This window comes from Chaetodon auriga, chromosome 12 (genome assembly GCF_051107435.1).
Source record: "Chaetodon auriga isolate fChaAug3 chromosome 12, fChaAug3.hap1, whole genome shotgun sequence".
NCBI classification, from domain to species: Eukaryota; Metazoa; Chordata; class Actinopteri; order Chaetodontiformes; family Chaetodontidae; genus Chaetodon; species Chaetodon auriga.
The window spans coordinates 4255027-4275176 of NC_135085.1; the positions used below are offsets into that span (position 1 = coordinate 4255027).

The 20150-nt window shown below is 42.9% G+C and overlaps 1 protein-coding gene across 3 annotated transcripts in view; it reads right to left on the bottom strand.

Moving 5' to 3' along the window:
- The window catches only part of LOC143329123 (nucleoprotein TPR-like), a 32653-nt gene that overhangs the window by 5481 nt on the left and 7022 nt on the right, over positions 1–20150 (bottom strand). For 2 of the 3 annotated variants that reach the window (XM_076744866.1, XM_076744864.1), the window contains exons 13-44: positions 19928–20035; positions 19477–19700; positions 18155–18318; positions 17935–18059; positions 17664–17812; positions 17399–17561; positions 15186–15320; positions 14591–14731; positions 14272–14476; positions 13877–14073; positions 13599–13739; positions 12237–12353; positions 11895–12098; positions 11028–11212; positions 10767–10914; positions 10389–10526; positions 9848–9979; positions 9444–9574; positions 8914–9124; positions 8663–8812; positions 6390–6503; positions 6029–6133; positions 5614–5826; positions 5060–5098; positions 4557–4751; positions 3301–3412; positions 2977–3170; positions 2455–2525; positions 1970–2169; positions 1598–1792; positions 1196–1311; positions 373–447 (exon numbers count right to left, since the gene is read on the bottom strand). In XM_076744866.1, the coding sequence (XP_076600981.1) occupies positions 373–447; positions 1196–1311; positions 1598–1792; positions 1970–2169; positions 2455–2525; positions 2977–3170; positions 3301–3412; positions 4557–4751; positions 5060–5098; positions 5614–5826; positions 6029–6133; positions 6390–6503; positions 8663–8812; positions 8914–9124; positions 9444–9574; positions 9848–9979; positions 10389–10526; positions 10767–10914; positions 11028–11212; positions 11895–12098; positions 12237–12353; positions 13599–13739; positions 13877–14073; positions 14272–14476; positions 14591–14731; positions 15186–15320; positions 17399–17561; positions 17664–17812; positions 17935–18059; positions 18155–18318; positions 19477–19700; positions 19928–20035 (4797 nt within the window). The remainder of the gene's footprint in view (positions 1–372; positions 448–1195; positions 1312–1597; positions 1793–1969; positions 2170–2454; positions 2526–2976; positions 3171–3300; positions 3413–4556; positions 4752–5059; positions 5099–5613; positions 5827–6028; positions 6134–6389; positions 6504–8662; positions 8813–8913; positions 9125–9443; positions 9575–9847; positions 9980–10388; positions 10527–10766; positions 10915–11027; positions 11213–11894; positions 12099–12236; positions 12354–13598; positions 13740–13876; positions 14074–14271; positions 14477–14590; positions 14732–15185; positions 15321–17398; positions 17562–17663; positions 17813–17934; positions 18060–18154; positions 18319–19476; positions 19701–19927; positions 20036–20150) is intronic. The other variant, XM_076744865.1, reaches the window with a different exon arrangement.

The following is a 20150-nucleotide window of genomic DNA, read 5'->3' on the forward strand; positions in this document are numbered from 1 at the left end:
GTGTGCTTAGATGACATCTTGCCAACTGCAGCATTGATCAACTCGACAGGCAGAAATTGCATTGTGTCTTTCTGTTAGAGAACTGCAGGATTTAATTTCTTCTTCTCTATATTAGCATGTGCAGCATTTATACCTGTAAGCTCAGGTGAAATCACAGGAGCCCTGTCAGGCCATAGGTGAGCACATAATCTATTCAAAGATACTGATTATAGAAGCATATAAACAGCGTCATTTCTAACAGCATGAGATGTTCAAACCCTAATTTCATAAACAGTATATCCCTCTTTCAACAATACTATATACAGCTAGCTATCAAACGACAGAAGTTGAGTTTTTTCATCCTCTCCAAAGCTGCTTTCACTGGTAACTGACCTGACTGTCATCTGGTGAATCCTGTTGTTCTGCCTCATCCCTCAGCTCTCCTTCAATCTCCTCATCGCCTTCCATCTGAAACACACAATACATTGCTGTAATTAGACACTTTATAAGCTAATAATGAGTCAAGTGAAAGACGCACACAACACAAACACAAGATGATGATGCCAACGAACAAACAGAAGTTAGAAGAACAAAAAACAGGCTTGGTACAGCAGCAGCTTCTTCAGTGCTGAGCTTTTTCTTTCTCAGGAAACATACGCCTAGATATTGTGTTTAGCAACATTTATGGTGCCCTTCTGCCATCCCGATCTTTCAGAGGCTAGTGTCAATGCAGTTTTATTCTTGTATATGTCTTACAGAGCCTAGTTGAAAACTCTTTGTTTCTTGAATTTCTAAATGTTACTCAGCCTGGTGAAGACAGTTTGTGCTGTGCTGCTCACAGGGACACCATAGCAGAGCTGCAAGATTTAATACATGGTTGTGTAAGTAGGGCTTAAGCACTGTGGACTTCTCATACCTGCTGGAAATTTGGGATAATTATTTGTATCACAACTGATTACTTGACTGCTTTAAAGGGCAAAAATTGAAGTCACAGAAGGTGAAAATACGTTAGTGATAAATAAATAAGCTAAATGCAGTAATGTAAAAGCATGTGCAATGTAAAAGCTTATCTATCTTCAGTGAGCCATACATTTGAAGCTTTAAGTGTGATCCCAGCGTCTCACTGAGAGGATACAGAGAATTAAAGGAAGGTCTGAAGAACATTTTGAATGTACATTACTGAGTTTTGTTTCTGGGTTTTTGTGTTTGTATTTACCTGCAGTGCTATCGTTGGCTTTAGTCGAAGTTTTTTAGTGGTTGGAGGTGTGTGTGAACTCTCTGGTCTGCTTTCCTCTTCCTCCTCCTCCTCCTCTCTGCCTCGCTTTGAACCTGCTTTGATCACACCAAACATGCAGGCACACACACAGGATAACACCAGGATGGAGTTATATGGAAGTGAAGACAGGCTGCACTTGTCTGTGGCAAGCACCTTCGCCATCATAGCCATCAGTGCTCACTCAGAGAGGGTGCTGTGGAGGTGTGTGGGGGATACACAACAGGCCAACTTATTTTTTTTGACCACGTCAAATTTTTCAGATGTTTCTCTCCTGTTGACTTGTTTCAAAGTTATGTTTAAAGTTGCAGAGTTGTTGTTGGTTTGGGACAAGGTCCTGCTCACCTGCTCCAATCAGAGATGAGGACGTAGATGGTCGCTCTGCCTCCATGCTGGGGCCGGCATCCTGACTGACTACCTGCTGCTGGGTGGGCTGGACAAAAGCTGTGGCCTGGGTGCTGGTTGGCTGAGTTATTGATGTGGGTGTGTTCCCCAGACTGGAGCTGGTAGAGTGAACAGAGGCTCCTGTGCTCATCAGCACTGAAGAGAGAAACATTATATTACACTTGATACACAGGATTCAATGATCAGCAACTGTACTATCAAACATTACCATCTGAACAAATACTACATTAAACGACTTCAGAGGAACGCTTGAAAATATCTGCTGCTAAGTTCTTCTTTTCTGTTTAATTTCTTTCCATCCCTTGCTCTCACCCTCTTGGCTGTCAGTTTGTGTGGTTGGCATGACAGTGGCTGTTGGTGTCGGGATGGGGACAGTTGCTGGGGTAACCATAGGCCGGATGCTGGCACGGGGTGTGGCCTTGCTACCAGGTGAGGGGCTTGGCTTGTTGCTAGGAGATGGGGTACTTGGGGTAGGGCGGATGTTGGCAGTGGGAGGGTCAGACAAGCTGGAGCTGACGGAGAAAACATGAAAAATTGTTATTACTACTTATTATTAACTACTTTTTGGTGTTTGTCCTTTACTGCTGTACCCATTTCAGTTTAGGCTTTTATAACTCAAACTGCATCCATTCCACATCTGCCTCTGAATACGGAACGTTTGTGAAGCTAGAAGTCTAGGATTATATTCACTGACTAAAAAATGTGACTTTCTATGAACAGTGTCAGTGAAAATGCCTATTTACAACCATTCAGGATAGATTGTGGTGTTTGTGCATGTGTAGGTCTTCATTAGTCACCTTCCCCTGTCTTGGGCAGGACTCTTCAAAGATAGCTGTCTCTGGTCTGCAGATCTGGCCTGATCACCCACCTGAGTACAGATAAAGGTTTGTAATATTTCATTAGAGGATAGACATTAACTCGTGATTAATCTGATACTCGGGTATCAGATTAATCACACATCGACATATTTTGAGGAAAAAAGTCACAACATTTTGAGAAAAAGCCATAGTGTCTGTCAGGTCATAATGCTGCGTTAGTTTGAGCAGGAAACGACTGCACAAACACAGCAAAGAGCAACAACTAAACAGCAGGTTGCCTTTTAGATCATCTTCATAAACCCACTATGCTTTAATCAATTTCCATTGCTATGACTGAGCTCTGGTAACCAATTCCAAGCTGTGCTCCGGCTGCTGCTTCAAAACACTTAAAGTTACTGACTAATGCATCATGTGACTGGTTTTATTTTCATTTCAACATCTTGAGGTCTCTGGTAACACAGGTGGCGTCTGCCATGTCGACAGCCTGCGTGATGCACGTACCTTGGCTCCACTCTGGTCCTGCGGTTCCTCTCTGGGGTCAGAGTGTGCTTGTGTCTCTTTCAGTTCTCTCAGCTCTCTGTCCAGACGAAGAAGTCGTGCTTCATACTGAGACTTGAGGGCATTCATTCTCACCTCCATTTCCTCCTTACTCTGTTTCAGTTCTTCTATCTCCTGAGTGAGCTGCTCCTTGGTACCTACAGATTAAGGTGCAGTTTAGAAATTCAAGTTACTCTTAAACTAACAGAACAGTCGCTTTGTTTAGTTGTCCCTTGTCAACAAGTCTTCAATTTAGCTTCTGTGTGGGTAAGTGCTTGTGGAACTTACTGTTTAGCTGGTTGATTTTGGTCTTGGCTCCCATGAAGACCTTCTTAGTCTTTTCTTCTTTTTCAGCCATCTGCTGTCTAAGCTGCTCCTCTCTGTTCTTGCCCTCAGACAGCTGTAGAAATCAATACGATTATTAAAACACTGAACTGCCAAAAACTCTGTGTAGCTCTTAGTATTGCTCTGTCCAAGGCTTTGGACCCAGTTGACAGTCACCTTGGTTAATGGACTCTACAACGTTGGCTTATCAGGGCAAATTGTAAAATGGTTTATAAATTATTTGTCAGCTAGAATTCATTGTGTCCAGTTTACTTCTTCTTCCTGTCTCCCTGTGTCAAAGGACATACCCCAGGTTACTATACTTGGACCACTACTACATTTCTTATATGTAAATAATTGTGACAATTTATCAAATGCATTGTATCATTTTCATGTTGATGATACAGTTCTCTATTGCTCATCAGTACTACGAACCCTTAAATTCCTTCAGTCTGCTTTTGCCTAACTCTACCTCTTTGATGCTGCACTGTCTCATTTGACCCAACTTAAGCTGGTGTTAAATGTAGACAAATACAAAATGCTATTTTGCAATGGCAAGAAGTCACCATCAAGCCTTACCAAGCTTTCACCTCACTTTCTTGTACACCACTCTACTCCATGTGCAATTGCTGAGTGGCCATCACGGTATGTGTATGCCCCGATTGGTTGACTTTTATATATAATCTCTTGCATGTGTAGAAATCAAAATCAATATGGGCTGTGTTCTCATGATGTTCTACAGATGTTGGTTCCCCGGATAAGGACAGGCTTTTAAATATGCTTGAAACTGTCAGAGCTGATTACTGATGGTGAATTAGGCCACCTGAAAGATCTGGAATACAGAACTCTTGGTCAATGTGTTTCTTTAAAATATATCATTTCTACTTTTTCTGAGAAAATCACAGCTGTTTCTGAACCATAACAGGATGTTGTCTCTACTGTTCTGTTATGTGTGACAGTAGTGTTAGTCTGATGATGTGCTTTGTATTCTTTGTTCTAACAATGTAGCCTCAAAAAGACTTTTACCTGCTTACGATGAATTTTACTCTTCACTGCAACTTGAAACAGTGTCTGCATAAACATCCTAAATCACAGAAAACTTTACATCCACTTCAGTACACACAGCGGGTAAAAGCCAATTCAAACTAAAAATGTACTGTAAATTAGCAAGAATGTATGGTGTATGGTGAGAAATGCAAATCACTAGGATTCCAAAGTACCTCTTGTCTGAGTTTTGCTAGCTCCTCTTGCAGTGCCTGGCTGGCATCACTAGCAACGCTAGCATCACTGGCATGGAGGGACTGGGAACTCTGGCTCTGGTTGGCCTGTGTGGCTTGGTTAGCTTCATTAGCCTGGTTAGCTTCAGTTAGCTGCTCTTGCAGACGCTTGATGTCCGCTTCACGCTCACCAACCATCTGAGGATCAGTAAGGAGGGTAGGCGTGTTGTGTGAGGCATTTAAAAGGGAAGAAGGCATAATGCAGTTCATATGAATACAGAGAATGGATGTAATTAAAAAGCAACCTTGTCAGATGGGAAAGTCACAGATGGGAAACATGGATAAATCAACAATTCATATAATAATAATATAAATCAGTTTATGTGAATGTATTCCACCATTAAATGCCACATGTGCATGCAGTGCTGTTTGCAAATAAATAAAGAAATCATTAATTTAAAACAAAATAAAAAAAAATAAATAAATCAGCGTAAAGCTTCTCCAACCTTCTGCAGGCTGTCCAGGTGGCCCTGAAGCTCAGTCACCTGTTAGGAGTCAAGTACAGATACAATCCTCATCATTACTTCACATAATGCACAAGCAGACAGAAACCTTTTGAACAATTCATAAACAGGCTTGTTTCCTTTCTAATACCACAGAAATAGAGCAGTTTCATTGGTATGTTTGGGAACTATTGATAAGCAAGCTTCCTTACAGAGCTGTCACTGCAGTTAAAATTCCACACTGTCAACAGTTGGTAACGCAAATTGGAATCATTTTTTGTACGATTTTTGCTTAAACATCATTTGAAAACATTAGATGTGTTGGGTTCTTAACTTTGATTTAAAAACTTGGGCATTTACACCAGCAGTTCCATTTTATAAAGGGCCATTCTTCACAGACATGCTGACAGATGTTAGACTCCACCTGAGAAACTGCTGTAACGTCAACGTGCAAAAAGTCCAAAACGTCTCCGTTCTGTGTGAGACAACTGTAAATGCTGTCTAAATGTGTGTATGTACTATAAGCAAGTACATTAAAGGGAAAGAAGGCTCCTCACCTTGGTCTCTGCTTGGCTGAGAGCAGTCTTGAGGCTGCTGACTTCCTGGTTGTGGCTTTGTTGACTGCTTTGGTGGGTTTGCTGAAGCTCTTTCTGATTCGCGAGGTTCTGCTGAATAGCTTCTTTAGCCTGCTGGAGCTCCCTCTGGATCTGCTGAATCTGGTTCTGACGGGCCTGAGCTTGAGACTGAGCTGATTTTAACTGGTTCTGTGCCTTTAGATCAGAAAGGAGGAGGTAGTGAGGCTGCTAGTGTGGGTCTGCTGTCAGCGGTTGGCTGAATTTCTTTTGGTTCTGGGTTCATACTGACATTCATGCAAAATGACGAAAATGTAAACTATAGAACCAGCAAATAGGTTTGTATAATTTTAAAAGATGTTATCACAAAATGACTGAAGGGATGAAAATCCATTTTTACCTGCTGGGTGTGTGTCTTTGCTTGCTGAAGCTCTTTCTGACTCTGGGTCAGCTGGTTCTGATTCTGCTGCAGTTGGGTCTGGGCCTGGGTCAACTGGCTTTGGACCTGCAGAAGCAAAGAGGAGACAATCGAGCCAGTGCTTCCTGTCTTTCTAATGTGTTTTCCTTATTAAATGATTCCACACATAGAGGTACAAATTTCCTTTTCTCCTTTGATTTTGTACTTGGTGTTAGTACCATCTAAACCTCTCTAAAGGAATTAACAGTAATTAGAATACAGACAACATCATATTTGTCACATCCTAGCTAGATCAAACACAGACTTAGTTGCCGCCTAGATTAACTTGAATTTGCTACAGTACCTGTGCCAGCTGATTCTGGTTCTGTGTCAGCTGGTTTTGGACATCCTGGGATTTTTCCTTGATTTGCTGGTTTTCCTTCTGGGCCTCCTCCAGCTCCTGCTTGGACTTCTGGGCCTGGTTGGGGGAAAAAAAAGGTGATACTATTGGGACAGTCTGGTTTTAACTTCAGAGCCATTGATGTATGTGAGTGATGTATTCTTACCCGAAAAAGTCCTGAGTTATGTGTTCTTATCTAACAATCTGTAATTTGGTTTAGCATTTTTTATGATGATTAGATAGAAACACAATACTAAGAGACTTTTCTGATGACTTAAGTCACCTGCAGACTGTGCAACAACAACAATCGTGTAAGTTAACTGCATGTCACACTGCAAGAGATGAGTCAAGTAAAATCTTGTTTGAGGTAGGTGTCCGACCGTATAATATCAATTTTAGGCACATGAGATTGTGTGTATACGTGTTGAGTCATATCACTACAATGTGAACAGACAAAGTATAAGACGGCAGGAGTTCATCATGAGTTCACATCATCCATCTACACCGCTCATATTGTGAAAATGCAACAAAACAATAATCAAGCTTTGACCAACTTCTTTTTCATTTGCCGCCACATTTCTCCAACGACTGCCAACTTTTGTCTCGACAGCCCAAAACTGCATACTGGAAAAGGGCCTTAGGTGTACTTTGTAAAAGCATTGCAACAAATGCCTCCATCGTTCTGTGACCACTGATGTGTCTGTTTCTGGACTATTCTGAGGCTTTGCGCAGACACCTTTATTAAAGGCAGGGGACCCTGAGCACTTTTGTTCAGACTATGTTAATTGGCAGCTGTTGGATTAAAGACAAATAGAAACCAATTTAAACAGGAAATAGACAGTAGTGTCCTTGTTCAGTGTTTCTTTAGACTAATCCTATATCTGTTTGAACATTTATATCAGTGTTTCCCAACCACTCTGCTGCAGCACATAAGTGTGCCGTGAGAAATCATCAGGTGTGCCGTGGAAGATTATCCAGTTTCACCTGATTGCTGCTCTAAGGCTTAGAGCAGCAGTACCCAACCACCGGGCCACGGACCAGTCTGTGGGCCATTTGGTGCCGGGCCGCACAGAGAGACTGAACAAAAAATATTTTATTGATCATCAGAGTCTGAAAGAAGTCTTATTTTGAAAATCATCCGCCTGTGCCTCTGTACACATGTCAAAACGCTCGTCTCGGTCATGTGATACGGTAGTAAAAAAGTAAGGCCAGAAGCTAACAAAAATGAGTTAAAAACAAAAGTTTTTGGAGAGCTTCTTCAGAAGGGGAAAAGGCCAAATGATGAGACAGAAGAAGAGACTACAACTTCCAAGAAAAAGAAAGCTGCATTTAACAGACAATATCAGCAGTGGTACTTAAAATATGGGTTTATCGCTTCAGGTGATTCTCACGCACCAAGCCTGCTCTGCGTAATATGTGGTGACAGGCTCACAAATGAGGCAATGAAGCCTTCTGGTTGAAGAGAAACAAGTGCAGGGCTCCCACTAAATACAACTACATTCCGGGTAATATTGAGTTGTATTTTTGATAATTTCTTTTTATTCGTTTCTATGCCGGTCCGGCAAATTATTACTTTACGTGACACCGGTACGTGGCGCAAAAAAGGTTGGGGAACGCTGGCTTAGAGCACCAATCAGGTGAAATCTTCCTTTGTGTCTTTCTTCAATTCCTGCAGGAATATCAGCTTTGTGTTCAACTAAACAGGCCCAGATTTCACACTGAGTAAGTAAATTGAGTAAATTGAGACTAGATTTTCATTATATTTCAATAAATATACTTTTTGTGACATTTTTGTTGGGTGGTGTGCCTTGTGATTTTTCTAGTGTAAAATATGTGCAATGGCTCAAAAAGGTTGGGAAACACTGATTTATATGGCCATTTATTACTGGCTCATCTGCAGTGGTTATGTGTGTCATTTATACAAGTGGCAGGTATATATTCAGTTGCTCATCGTAGCCTCTTGGCTGAGATAGTATGGGGAAGGTGAAACAAGGACAAACGGTAATGTCAAACATTTTATGAAAGGCCTCTACTGCAAATTGTTCCACCTGGAAACTATGATAAAAGCCTATTTTATGCAACATAGTTAAGAGCAACACGTAAACTGGGCAGCCACAGACTGAACCTGTGTAATTAAAAGCACTGTATGCAAAGCTTGTTGTTGGCAATAGAAAATATTGTGGTACTCCATTATTGTATAATGGTTTAATAAAGGCTTAAAATGTCTTCCTGCTCACCTCCTCCTGTTTTTTCTGCACCTCCTCTTTTAGGGTGTTCAGCTCCTCTCTGGCCTTGTTGAGCTCCTCTTGGGCTTTAGTCAGCTCCTGCTGCACCTCCTGGCTTGAACCCACCTCACTTCCTGCTTTAGCAGTTGTTTCCTCAACCAGCTGGAACACACACATAACTCACAATTTCAGTTTTCATTCATACTAAACGAGGTGTCTACTGCAGCCTTTAACTTGAACTGATTCCATAACCACAGTCCCACCTTATCATGCTGGGCCTTGAGCTCCTCATACTGGGTCTTGTAGCGTCGTCCAATCTTCTTGACCTGGGTGATGGTCTTGTTCTTCTCCAGAATGTCGCTGTTTTTGGTTTCCTGGTCTTTCTTCAGATTGTCTCTCTCCAAGGTCAGACGGGCCACAGAGTCTTTGAGGGCTTGCAGCTGAGACTGAGCAGCGTTACTGCTGGCACTGGATCTGATGCACACATAACAATAATATCACTTAAATTATTTTTAGGGACGCATTGATCAGTCAGGCACTGACCATAATAGCTGTTTGAAGTTCTGCTCTGGTCATTACTACAAAGACCAGGTACAAACTGCAGGACATGAATGAGACCTAAACAGATATCATCTATTTTTCTATCATGAACAGCCAGTCTCTGGATTCAGTTACCTTCAACTAAGGCTAATTTTTCACTTAGTGTTTTTGTCAAATCTGGATATTTCAGTGTTTTGGCCGTGTTTATGGTATGCTTTTTGCTGCCTTCAGCCTGATGGTGAGGGTGTTCTACCTTGCCAGCTCAGTCTTCAGCTTGGCTGTCTCTTCAGAAAGCTGAGTGATGCGTCTCTGCTGAGCTTCTCTCTCAGTGGCAAATTTCTGTTTCTCCTCAACATTGCCATCTTTCTGTTGGTTAATCAGTTGCTGTAGAGGGACAGTCAAGTGTAAGTGAAATGAATACTAAACCGGGGAAATTAAACTGGAACAAAATGGAAAACATGAGCTATATTAAATATGATAGTGACAAAACACTAGAATGTATAGAACATAGAGAACAGTGAAGGTGCAGCAGGAGGGAGACACAAAAATAACAAATGCAGGCATACACACTCTTGCCCTCCTCTGCTTCTCCATGGTTCTTAACAAACACACACACACACACACACACACACACACACACACACACACTGCAGTTACTTGTGTTTTAGCCTTCCAGCGTTTGAGGTCTTCCTCAAGTATTCTCTTGTCAGCCAGCAGGGAGCCATTTTTCTCTGACAGCTGAGACAAAGTGTGATGCAGTGGGCTGATGTCGGACTGGAGCTTTGTAACCTGATAGAGACGGAGGAAGACACAAGTGGGGATAAGTGGGGGTATATGAGAGAAGAGCTCTCAGATGCAACACGAGGTTACTGAGGGTCTTCCTCTATATACACAACCCAGCTCCAGAGAGGAGTTTTAATGTAAAGAAAAACGTTCATTTTGTCATTAAATTCAAAGTGGGGTTGTATTAGAAAAGTAAACTGTGTTGAGCAGTTATCACCTGTTTGCATCAGTGTTTTGAGATTCAAACAGGCCCTAACAAAATATTCTATTAGTCCCACATCACCATCACAGTAGGTGTTGCTCAAATGGTTTCAATGTAACACTAGATTACATGGTAATTAATGCTTGTTTGGCACAAGCTAACAATGAAAGGGAAGTACAGGAAAGATCACAAAATGCAACACCTGAACCTTACTTTAGCCTGAGCTTGCTGCAGCTCTTGTTCCAGTTTATCTCGGTCAATTCTCAGCATCCTGCTGGTCTCTTGGAGAGCACTGATAGTCTCGATCTTCTTCAGCTGCTCCTCCTGCTGGGCCAGAGTCTTCAATATTGCCTGAGTGACAGAAGGAGGGCAAACAGACTAATTATAACAAACCGTTTTGTCTGTGGCCATTTTTCTCCTTTTTTACTTCAAGAGATAATGCTAGTGGATCCTTAAACCAAAAGTTCACATCAAACACAGGGATGCTTTATTGTCATCACTTACAGCTAAGCTCATCAATAAGCCCCCCAAATTCCCTGTATTTCATTATCTATCGTGACTATTCTATCCCTCTCTCGCTTTATTTCGTACCTGTATTTTCTCCCTCTCAGCATTCAGAGCTTCCTGTAGCTCCTTCACTTCTCTGTCTTGGTGTTCCACTCGCTGTTTGTGGCGAAGAGCTTCTCCTTCGGACGCCTCGTATCGAGCCACGGCGATTTCTTTTTCACGCCGCACAAACCTGCAACACAGACACACACCCACATCAAACTCATTTCGGAGACAGTTTTCTATATTAACAATCTCAAAGCCCTTCTTGCAAACAAACAGCCACTCTTGCTGTTGCAGTATTACCTCAGTATTTCTAGTATCTGTTCAGTGGTCTTTCCTTCCTCACTGAATGAGTGGTCGAGCTGCAGCTGCTGCTGCTGCTGTTGCACCTGACGACTCCTGGAGGCCATGTCATCCATCTGTTGGTGCAGGAGTGTATTCTGCTTTCCCAGCTCTGCACAGCGACGATTCTTATTCGACAGATCCTCCTGAAGAAGAGTCAAACTGTTATAAACTGATCAGAAACAAAACATTTCCCATAAGCAAGTTTCTGCAGGTTGCCATTGAAGACACTTTGGAAGCTTTGAAAGCCAACAAAAGCAAACTAGTTAGGTTTCACATTAATGTCACTCACTAGAGGCAATTTTCATTAATAACAATTTTCTGGATGTACTTGATAAATACAAAGCTGTGTACCCACAGATGCAACTGTGCACGACAGCAGACAATGTGAAATCACCAGTGTCAGAAGCGGATCTCCGCTCTGTTCTGTTGAAAATATGAGCCTTATCTAATTTTGATGGATGTCATGTCAAGCTGCACGGAGCAGATGAAGCCGAGCAGGAAGTCAGACACAAAAACAGCATTGAGAATCTGGTCAACTTTCAAAATGAAACTCACTGTTGCTGACTCCCGATCATATAGCAACAATAAACACAAATAAACCAGGCAAAAAAGAAGCTATTTAACTATGTAACCTATGCACTCATGGTAGAAGCACAAACATCAAGGACAAATGACCAAATCAACCAAATCTGAGCAGATAAAACACTCCCCTTCTGAAATGCTCCCACTGGAGTGTGAAGGTGTTGGGAAGATGGAACAAAACCACATTGCAGCCTTTATGTGACACAGCCCTGCCTGGTGAAATCGCACCGTTTGCGGTCATACCTTCAGCTGTTTCTCCACTGTGTTCCAGGCAGCAGTTTTCTCCCTCAGGAGGGCTGAGGTCTTGCTCAGTTGCTCCTCTAACTCCCTCTTCTGTGCCACTTCTTGCTGGGATCTTTTCTTCAGCTCCTGCAGAGCTTCCACATCAGCAGCATGCAGCATTAGCTCCCGCTCGTACTTAGCCTGCGCTTCTGCAGCTAGCTTTGTCTGAGAGGAGGACAGAGAGGAAACAAGTTCCACACAGGTTAACACAGCTTTCAGATTCATGTCCAGTGTGACGCTCTGAACGCTGGTGAAAAAGTAAAGTAGTAGTAGTTGAGTGTGCGTCTCTGTGTGTGAAAGAACCTGCAACAGGCTGTCCTGTATGGCCTTCTGCTCCAGTGTGACAGCAGCAGCTGCTCTCTCCAGCGCCTCCTGCTGCTCTGCCTGGCTGGCCTTCAGACTGCGCTGCACCTCACACACCTTGGCAAGACAGCAAGGGAAAGAACTATGTATACACTTGGAGGTCGACAATGTATAGGCTGACAGTTCAATGCAAAAATGTAGTGATGTTCAAGTGCAAGTGAAATTGCTGATCAGGGCTTTCCAAGATGCCTTAACAGTCATACAATTTCTAAGACTAATTTATTAGGTGACTGAAAATCCTGTTGATTATTAACAGAACTGATAACTAATCATTATACTAATGGTCATTGCTGACCAACAGTCCAAAATGTATTACATTTACTGTAATACCAAAACGGAGAAAAATTGGCAAACCCACACATTTGAGAGACTATGGACATTGAATGTTTTGCTTGATAAATGACTTAAACAATGAATTGAGGATTAAAATGGCTGCTGATTAATTCTCTGTTGATTGATGACCATGAAGCAAAACGTCCACAGCTTGAGTCTGGCTGGGAGAGACTCACACTGTTAAAAAGTTCTTACACTAAACCCACAATAATTGATTTTTGTAAACTTTTTGAGCAGCAGAAACAAGGGACAGTGAACATGTCACCTTTTAAGCTGATATGGTGAACTTGTTAACAAACGGTTGCTTATTTATATATTCAGCAGGTTCCTATCAGAACTGCAATTCATTTGTAGTCATCTCTCCGTCCACCTGATGAATCCACTCTCTTTTTGGCTCCTTTTTTGATCTCTACCAATTCCTGGGGGAAATATTTGAATCTTCAGCTTCTAAAAGCTCCACTACGTTCACAGCTAGTCTCTGTGTTTTCTTTGAAAACAGGTGCCTCCAGCAGCCGAAAATGAAGCTATGACAGCAGTCAGAGTGAACCAAAACAGTAAAGTTGTGGGTCAACGCAGCTAAACAATGAGCTGAACAGCTCTCCTTAATGCCAAGGAGATCTGCAGATTCAGCTGATAATTCTCTGTAGGCTCATCATTCCAAATGACTCTTCACACCGTCATTTGATACATTGCTCTTCTAAACATATCCATTATAGCCGTTTTAAGTCATTTTGTGTATGTTGATCTTATTTTATGTTTCCCTCTGCAGACAAAATCTAAATTCAAAATAAAAACCAAGTAATGGAGACAACTTCAAAGGACATGTGGGCAAGCAACAGCAGGTGTGATGTGCCAGGAAGGCTGTGGTAGTCAACTAATTAACAGGCACAAGTCACCAAAGAAACCTTAATAAAAGACAGAATGCCACAACATTCCCACAAAGGTTCACATGTATAAATCTGTGCTTACTTGTTTTTCCACGGCATCCACAGCCTTTCTCCTCTGTTCTTGCTCCTGCTGCTTCATTTTCTCTGCCTCTAAAATCCTCTTCTCCAGCTGTTTCTGCACCTCCTCTGACTCCTTCAGCCGGATCTCCAGAGGGGAGCGAGACTAAAGAATGGAGGAGGGTCAGTTCATGTGTGTGGACAGGTGTTTATGAGTAGTCAAGAGAGTGAGATAGACAGAAGAGAAAGACAGAAGATGGAAGAGTATGTGGTTGAATTACTAAAAAAAATAAAGAGCTGCACCTGCTTTTCTTTCTGCAGACTGTCTTCCAAAGTCAGTACCACAGCCCTGTACTGCTCCACACTAGCATTAGCATTCTTTAGCTGCTCTGCTAGTTCAGCCTTTTGTTCCTCAGCAGTTCGTAGAAGACCTTTCACCTCTGCAAGCTCCTGCTCTGATTGGCTGGGCTGCTGGGAGGCTGCTGGCACTGGAGAACGTACTGGCAAGTTTTTTGGGGAAAAAAAAGTTAACACTCAATATTAGCATTTTCTTAACCATTTCCATCAACAATAACCTGATCGTGTATACACCTCAATATTTCAGATGTCTGATATGTTGTTGTTGCACTGTAGTGATGACTGACACTTTTTAAAGCTCCTATCAGTTGTCCACATCTCTGCTGAGTACTGCTGTTTACCTCTAAGAGGTGCTCTGAGGCCTGCGGCTCTGGTAGCTGGGGTGGTCGCGTTGCTGGAGGTGGAGACGGCCTCAGAGGAAGAAGCAGAAGCCAGCTGGGCTTTCAGTGCTGCCACCTGTTGTTCAGAGCTACGCAACAACTCCCTGGTCTTCTGCTGCAAGGTGTTCTGGGTCTCCAGCTGTTTCTTTGCTTCTAATAACTGAGCCTGGTGAGGATGCAGAGGTGACAGAGGGATTAGACAAGATAACATGCTGTGTCTAACAACTCTTATTTAGGAGCAAATAGAAATACACGTGTTAAAGACGTATACTCAACATACGTCCATGGTGCGCCCGAGACTGTGTCTCTGTGCCACTTCCTGGTCCAGCCTGGTCTTCATTGAAGCCAGGTCTGCCTCCAAATGCTCTATCTTGTTGTTCAGTCGCTGGCGGGTGTCTGTTTCTGTATGCTCCATGGTCAGCTACATCAATATGAGAGGAGAAGGAAAACAGGAGTCATTATGAGAAAATTAATTTTAAGTTCACCTGAATGTTTTGTGACTTGTAGCAGCATAGACTTTCAAACCCTGAATCATAATGGCTGCAATAAGATGACGCAGGAAATCCCATTTCACCTGTGATTGTGGTCAGTTGAAGTCACTATCTGGACCAGGTGTAACCCCGGAGGGGATCATACATTTGGTCTAGCTAATCTTACACACCACTGGACCAATCAGCCTAATATTTATTATGCACACTCTGCCTGTAAACAGGAAGAATTCTTTATATTACTGTAATGTTATTACAGCAGGACCCTTGCTTCCTAAGATCTTTAACAAAACATATATACGCTCATTGCATGAAATGAAGAAAAACAAAGTGAACTCTTTCGACTCATTCAACAGAGAACAAAAACACTGTTCTATGATATGGTACCTGTATAGTCTTGAGATTGGTGAGCAGCAGGTTCTGGTTACGTTGCTCAGCCAACATGGCTTCCTTCTCTCGATTGAGTCGACTCTCTGCTTGTCTTAACATGTCTCTCTCCTTAGTCAAGTTCTCTACACGCACCTACAGACACACACAGAGGAAAATCTCAGAATTAGCTAACTGGGAAGCAGACAGAACTAAAAAGTAAAAAATTTGTGTAACATTTTTGACAGTTATTAAATTAACCAAATTCACTGTGAGTTAATATAGATTGTGGAAAACAACATGTTAACAATACTATATAACACACATCATTAATCCCACATTAGAAAAAGATCAGAAAAGGTGAGTTTTGATCAGTGACTTGAACATAGACAGATCGGTGCAGTCAGAGCTCCAGAGGGAGGGGGCATCTATGAAGAAAGCTCTGTCACCCCAGGTCTGGTGCTGGGTCCTGAGTGGTGGAGACAGGAGGCTGAGATCAGGGGAGTGGAGGTTGGGCGAAGTGTGGTGGTGGAGCAGGTCTGGGAGGTAAAAGGGGCCTGCTTATGAAAGGCTTTGTGAGTGCAGAGAAGCACCGTTGTGGGACAGGGAGCCAGAGGAGGTTCTGGAGGACAGGGGTGATGTGGTCATGGGAGCAGGAGTGAGTGAGCAGGTGAGGAGCAGAGCTGTGGATGTAATGGAGTTTATTCAGGACTTAGCTTGATGTGTCATAAAGAATGCTGCTGTGGGAGCCTGCTCTGAATGTGATGAAGGCATGGATCCAAGTTTCAGCAGCAGAGAAGGAGAGTGATGGGTGTAGACGAGCTATGCTTTTTAGGTGGATAAAGGCAGTTCTGGTGATTTGACTGACTTCGTGTTGGAAAAAGCAGTTGCTGCTGAAAACAACTTAGAAGTTGCAGATGTGCGCAGGGAGTCAGAGTGGAGTTATTGATGGTGAGGCAGAAGTTGTGAGTGGTTTTGATGAGGGACAGATGGGACTGCAATGTCTGATTTAGTTTGAGGAAGTTGGCTTGCATCAATGATTTAACTTCAATGAAGTTTTAATTCAATGATTTAACTTCAATGAGGTAGTTGGTCAGAGTGGAGTGAGATGTGGCAGTAATGGATTAGTGGAATTGCAGAGCTTAACAGCTTAACTGCTAATAGAGCTTAACAGAATAGAGCTTAATAGAGCTAACAATGGATGGAGAGACAATTACAATTAGTCATTTGGCAGACGCTTTTATCCAAAGCGCCGTACATTTGAATTCACACACCAATGGTGCAGCATCGGGGGCAGTTTTGGGATTCAGTATCTTGCCCAAGAATATTTTGGCATGTGGACTGCCAAGGCTGGGGATCGAACCACCAACCTCCTGATCGGTGGATGACTGCTCTACCTGCATCTACCTCCTGAGCCACAGCCACCCCATGACCATGACGGCATATCATGTTACCAAAGAGAAGCATGTACAGGATGAACAGGAGAGGACCAAGCACTGAACCCTTGGGTGCCTTGGGACAGAGGAGCGGGTGAGGTGCAGCTACTTATATTGATTAACTGTTTGTTTATGAGATATGAGTATTGTATTGTATTGTAAAGTGTATGACATTGGCCAGAAGAGGGTGGTGCCGTTGACGTTGAGGGAGGATTCAAGGCAGGAGAAAAGAATGGTGAGGTTGCAGTGAGGTTGAGGAGGGTGAGAATACTGAGGTGACCAGAGTCTGAAGAGCTTATTGGTGACTTTGAGGAAGGCTGTTTCTGAATGGACTTGAATAACACTTTGCAGGTGGGTTGTTCATAAGGTAAGGTCATCTCCTGACTGCTGCACAGTGTTGGCAGAATAACATTCTGCTAGGAGCCATGTAAACACATTAGCTCCCCAAAACTGCAGTGTTTAAAGTGTAAGGATGCTTTTGTAGTCTACTTGCAGGCTGAGAAAACTGCAACTGAAGCTCTTAAATTGAGTCGCACAAGAACGATAGAAAACCTCCTTTCAATATGTACATAGCTACTGTGTATGATCAATCTGCTCAACACCAGTGCTGAAAGCCAAATAAATGATGTCCAAGTCATGAACATAGAACTAGAGATTTGTTTGAAAGTGTTTTTTGTTTTTATATTTGGAGATAAAGAATGACACTGTTTATGAGATTTCACTTCTCTTAGATCCAGCTCTCAGTCTATCCACCATCATATATATCCTTCAGATAATCAAGCCTCTCTTCTTCCTCACCTCTTCCAGTGCCAGTTTTTCGTTAGCCTGTCGCAGGTCCTGGCTCATTGTGTGGATGATGTGCTCGTGTTGTTGGGCCGTTGCAGCCATTTTTTGGCTCCTGTCCTGTAGAGCAGCGATCTCTCTGCGGTAGGCTGACACAGTCTCCTGGAACATCTCATACCTGACACACACAGAGACACACAAAGCAAACATACAGTATAAAAATGATCTCTAAGAATTGAAATAAGAGGCAGGTATGGCAGCAGCACTGGGGCCCACAAACCTCTTGTTGCTGAACTCCAGTTGAGAGGTGAGCTTGGCATGGCTGGAGCGGAGTTCTGTCAGCTGCTTCTGCAGCTTGTCGTTTGTTTCATTCAACATCCTGTCATTCTCTGCCTTCTCCTTCTTATAGAGGGTGAAGGCATCATTCAGCTGGAAACACAGACACACACATCCACTCAGAACAGCAACTGAATTTAAGGATTTCCTTGCCCCGTTTTCAATGAAGATGAAGAGAAATGCAAATTCAAGTGTGTGTGTACACTCGTATGTACCTGTTTTAAAGCAGCTTTAGCCTGAGCAGTCTGTGCTGACTCTGCAGCAGCAGCTCTCTGAGGAGTGGACCGAGTAGCTGGGACTGAGGGTCTGACTTGTGCAGGGTGGGATGAAGACTCTGGACCTGCAGGCACACATGACAACATGAAACAATTATAAATTCAAATCTTGAATATTTGTTCACCATAAAGGCTAAAATATGTCAGTATTGTGTGTCACCTGGAGGAGGCAGGCTGAAGCCGGTGCTCTGTGTCAGCAGGGCCTTGTACATGTCTCTCTGTCTGGCGCTGGAGTCAGCCAGCTGTTTCTGCTGGTTCCTCTGCTCTCTCAGCTGCTCCATCTCCTTCTGAAGCTTATCCACACTGGCCTGCAACTCTGACACACTGAAGGGAACCACAGAGACACAGCTCATGTTTACAATACATTTCAAGCAGCTTTATTTACAGTATGACCAGCTGAAGATACTGGACTAATGGCTGGTTTGTTGGCTCAACTTCTGGAAAGATGTCACTGGCTGTCGTAGCGGATGTCAGTTTAACGTTTATTGAAAACTCTCATATTAGTTTTAGTTTAGGTGAGTAACAGATTCATAAGATCTATAATCGTACTGTTTATCCACTGTGTGTAATATGTGTGTGTTGTACAGAGCTATAGAACAAATAAATAACTTGCTTATTTGGCCTGTCTGACAAAAAAAAAAGAAAAAGAAAAAAGAAAAACTAAATCGCACCAGTTAATTAATGACATATTGAAATCACATCATCAACTAACGACAGCAAGTATATTACCTGCTTACGTTCCATTTTTGACAGTACGGTATGTGGGTTATTACCCTGACTCTCTCTTGTAACTGGCGGTCCGAAACTACATTTGTCCGAGGGCCAGAATTTCTCGAAGCAGACACCGTGGGGGCCTGACTTTCACATAAAAAGAGAATGACCAGCCTGGGAGCCGAGTGGTTTGGTGGTTGCTCCACAGAGTACAAAAGACAGAGTTGGAGAGATGGGCAAACTATGAATTACAGGATTCTTGGCTCTTTGCCAGGCGCTGGCAAGCAAATCTACAGTCACTCCTTGGACAGACTGGCCCCTTTCCACTGGTGAGTAATGTTAGATGCGCACATATTCTGAATTAATTAATATCCTGCAGGCCAGATGGGAAACTTTATTGGGATGAATGTGGCAGGCAGGTCTACAAATGAACAGCAACTACTGCTTCTGTCACTGTGATGCAGGAAGTCTCAGTTCAAACTCCTCTCCTGTGTGTGTCCTCTTTCAGTCAGCAGAATCTCTCTTTGTCTTCAGAAATCCCCTGAAGGCCTATCGTACTTTGTAAGGACCAACTCACCTACAGAAATCCTCCAAAGAAAAATGCTAAAACTTCCCTCCCTAAGTTCCATGCACTTATGACCTATCTTATCACTTGTGTCTGCAACTTTGAGGCACTTGTGTTATCTGACGTTGCTTTAGGCAAAAGCCTCTGCCTCTAACAGAGTCAGCAGTTGTAGCAGCATGTAAAAAAACAGTAATAGCTGTTATTACCGTGCTGATGTTACTTGGCTCTGCTGTATGTCCTTCTCTTCCTCCAACTCTCTCAGCCTTCCCAGCAGGCTTTGGTTCTGCCTCTGCAGCTCCTCCACACTGCGGAAGGACAGCTGGCCTGGACTGATCAACTCAGAGGTGCTGGAAATGTTGGTGGAGCTGCCATCGTCCTTGGTCACCTGATTACCTCTGGCTTCCTCCAGCTCCACCAGAAGAGCACACACCTGGAGAAGAGACAAGTGAAGGGAAGATTTCATCAATCTGCTCTTCACATTATTGTTAAATAACTGGATCGGTTGATTTGGCTGATGAAGTCTGTTTCTTTTCCTGCTAACAGAGTGCTGCACACATTGTATAATCACACTGACAGAGTGAAGAGTGTGGATTAAAACAGACTCATATAACAGCTGTATTTGAAAGCATGCATTGTTTGGCACGTGTATGTGTGTACCTGTGAAGATGTATCGTCTAGTTGTCTCTCTGTCCTCAGTTTGTCTCTCTCCAGGCTTTCACAGCGCTGCTTGGCCTCTTCTTTCTCTTTCTGCAAACTGTAGATCTCCTAATGACACCAAGCAAACAAAATGCAGGCTGAACTTAAAAGGATGTGGTAGTGCTGGCCAAGTAATCAAATGTGATTTTCAGCTACGATTTTTGCTTCCAACAATTATGAAAAC